This window comes from Galeopterus variegatus, unplaced genomic scaffold (genome assembly GCF_000696425.1).
Source record: "Galeopterus variegatus unplaced genomic scaffold, G_variegatus-3.0.2 Scaffold51310, whole genome shotgun sequence".
Classification (NCBI taxonomy): Eukaryota; Metazoa; Chordata; class Mammalia; order Dermoptera; family Cynocephalidae; genus Galeopterus; species Galeopterus variegatus.
In genome coordinates, this window is record NW_007777421.1 from 1 (window position 1) to 2,166 (window position 2,166).

Consider the following 2,166-nt stretch of genomic DNA (forward strand, 5'->3'; position numbering starts at 1 on the left):
CACTCCAGTTAGGTGAGAGCCACATGTAGAGAACACTTTTTGCCTACCTTTAGCAGAATCCATTTTGAAAACAGCCAAAAGAATAAAACAGTAGGAGATCAGGACAATCAGGATAGTGACCACCTCAATACAGCCCACAAAGTAGAAGAGTAGCAGCTGGTTTGTGTGAGTGTCAGAACAAGAAATAGCAAGGAGAGGAGGGATATCACAGAAGATGTGTCTAATTTCATTGGATCCACAGAAGGACAGTCTGAATGTGGCCACTGTGTGTATAGTAGCATGTAAAATGCCACCGACATAAGAAGCAACGATGAGTGGCACGTAGACTCTGGGTGATATGCTCACTGAATACAGAAGTGGGTTGTAGACAGCTACATAGCGATCATAAGCCATTGCAGCCAAGAGAAAGCATTCCGTGGTTCCAAAAGTATAGCAAGAAATATCTGTGCTGCACATCCAGGGAGTGAAATGACTTTATCCTTTGACTTGAATTCTACTAACATATTTGGTGTAATAACTGAGGAATAGCAGGCATCCACGGAAGACAATACACTCAGAAAATAGTACATGGGGGTGTGAAGCCTGGAATCCCCAATGACCAGTACAATCAGTCCTAAATTTCCCAGGAGAGTAAAGAGGTAAATTGCTAGGAACAAGAAGCAAAAGGTAGTCTGAAGTTCAACATTGTCTGTGAAGCCCTTCAGTACAAATATGGTAACTTCAGTGACATTCTCCATGATGAAATCTCACAGTACAAACTTGAAGATATTTATAAAATTACAGTTCATATCACTATAAACAATGAACAATGTCGTGAATCAAGGGAGCATGAACTACGCCTTCACATATATACATTCTTGCACTCATGTTTTCTAGCAGACAATCAGAAGACAGTGACAACTGTTCATGCCATTTGCTTCAGAATCAAAGACAGATGAATTCACTTACTGGCTGAATTCTTGCTATCTCAAAAACCATGGGGTCTACTGGTTCATTTACCACTGAATTTTATTAGTTGTTTTTATATTAAATAACATTAAAACACCAGTGAGTGCTAAAAAAAAAAAATCTTGCTGACATCCAAACACATGAGTGTATCAGTGTACAGAGCAATTGGAATAGCATACCAGAATTTTAGATCTCTCAGCAATTGTGTAAAATTATTTGCTATAATCTACACACTTGTACAGTGAGAATCATAACGTTTATTTTACAAGATTGGAGCAAATACAAAATTGAATCTTTACTTTTAATTATAGAATGCGCTGAATTAGATTGATTCTATAGAGTATACTATGAAGATTAAACCCTATAAAATACATTTTGATTAAGATTTTTTTCTCAGACCATTCTTTGTGTCTCTGAATTATTCTTTAAATAATAGAGTTTTTTAAATTGTGTGATCTTTTGATACTCAATCTACATATGCATGTCACCATCATTTCATTTTTTACATAGTTGTCGGCTTAGTTTTGCTTTCGTCAAATAAGATACATCAACTGAATTTTTCTTGACACAGGCATTTCTCCTAGCTGCCAAAAGTTATTATACAAGATAAGATGAAGTCAGTATTAGCACGTTTTCAAAAAATTCAGGGTTATACTAAGAAAATGACTATAATTCTGGAAGATTTCATAGTACAGGGTCAACTTTTAAAATTAGTGTGAACTACTGCTGTAATTCCAATTTTATTCTATTTTATTTATTTATTATTGGTTATGAATATTCATGAAATACAAAACTGATCGTCACATCTCATTTACTACAAGGGATAATACTCCAAACATGTTCAGCTTAATGATTAAACACTAAGTTTGCAAAAGAGGAGAGAAATGATAACAACCACTTATTATGCCCTTGATGTCGGAGTGGACTTTTGTGCACATTTACTTTATTTCAGCTTTCTAGCAACTTTCACATTTAATGAGTGCCAGTGTGAATATTTAGTCCCAGGTCATCCTCACAGCATATGTACTTTTCATTATTTTTTACTGCCTCCAACTATACCACAATTTCACTCTGCAGCTGGATCCCCTTCTCTCTGCTCCAGAGAAGTAAAGCAAAACACGATTATTGATGTTTTTAGATACTTTTAAATGGTTAACAATAGAGAAACTTTACAAAATACTAATCTGAAGTGATTACTAGGTTACATAGCAAGGTAAG

At 35.2% G+C, this 2,166-nt stretch overlaps 1 protein-coding gene across 1 annotated transcript; it reads right to left on the minus strand.

The window, feature by feature from the left end:
* Window positions 1-3: 3 nt before the first annotated feature.
* On the minus strand, window positions 4-737 carry LOC103584356 (olfactory receptor 5T2-like; the record flags this gene model as incomplete). Its single annotated transcript, XM_008565398.1, is given in 2 exon segments — window positions 4-431; window positions 434-737. Coding segments are annotated over 2 exon segments (732 nt in total), but the record flags the coding sequence as incomplete, so codon positions are not given.
* Between the last annotated feature and the right edge of the window lie 1,429 nt (window positions 738-2,166).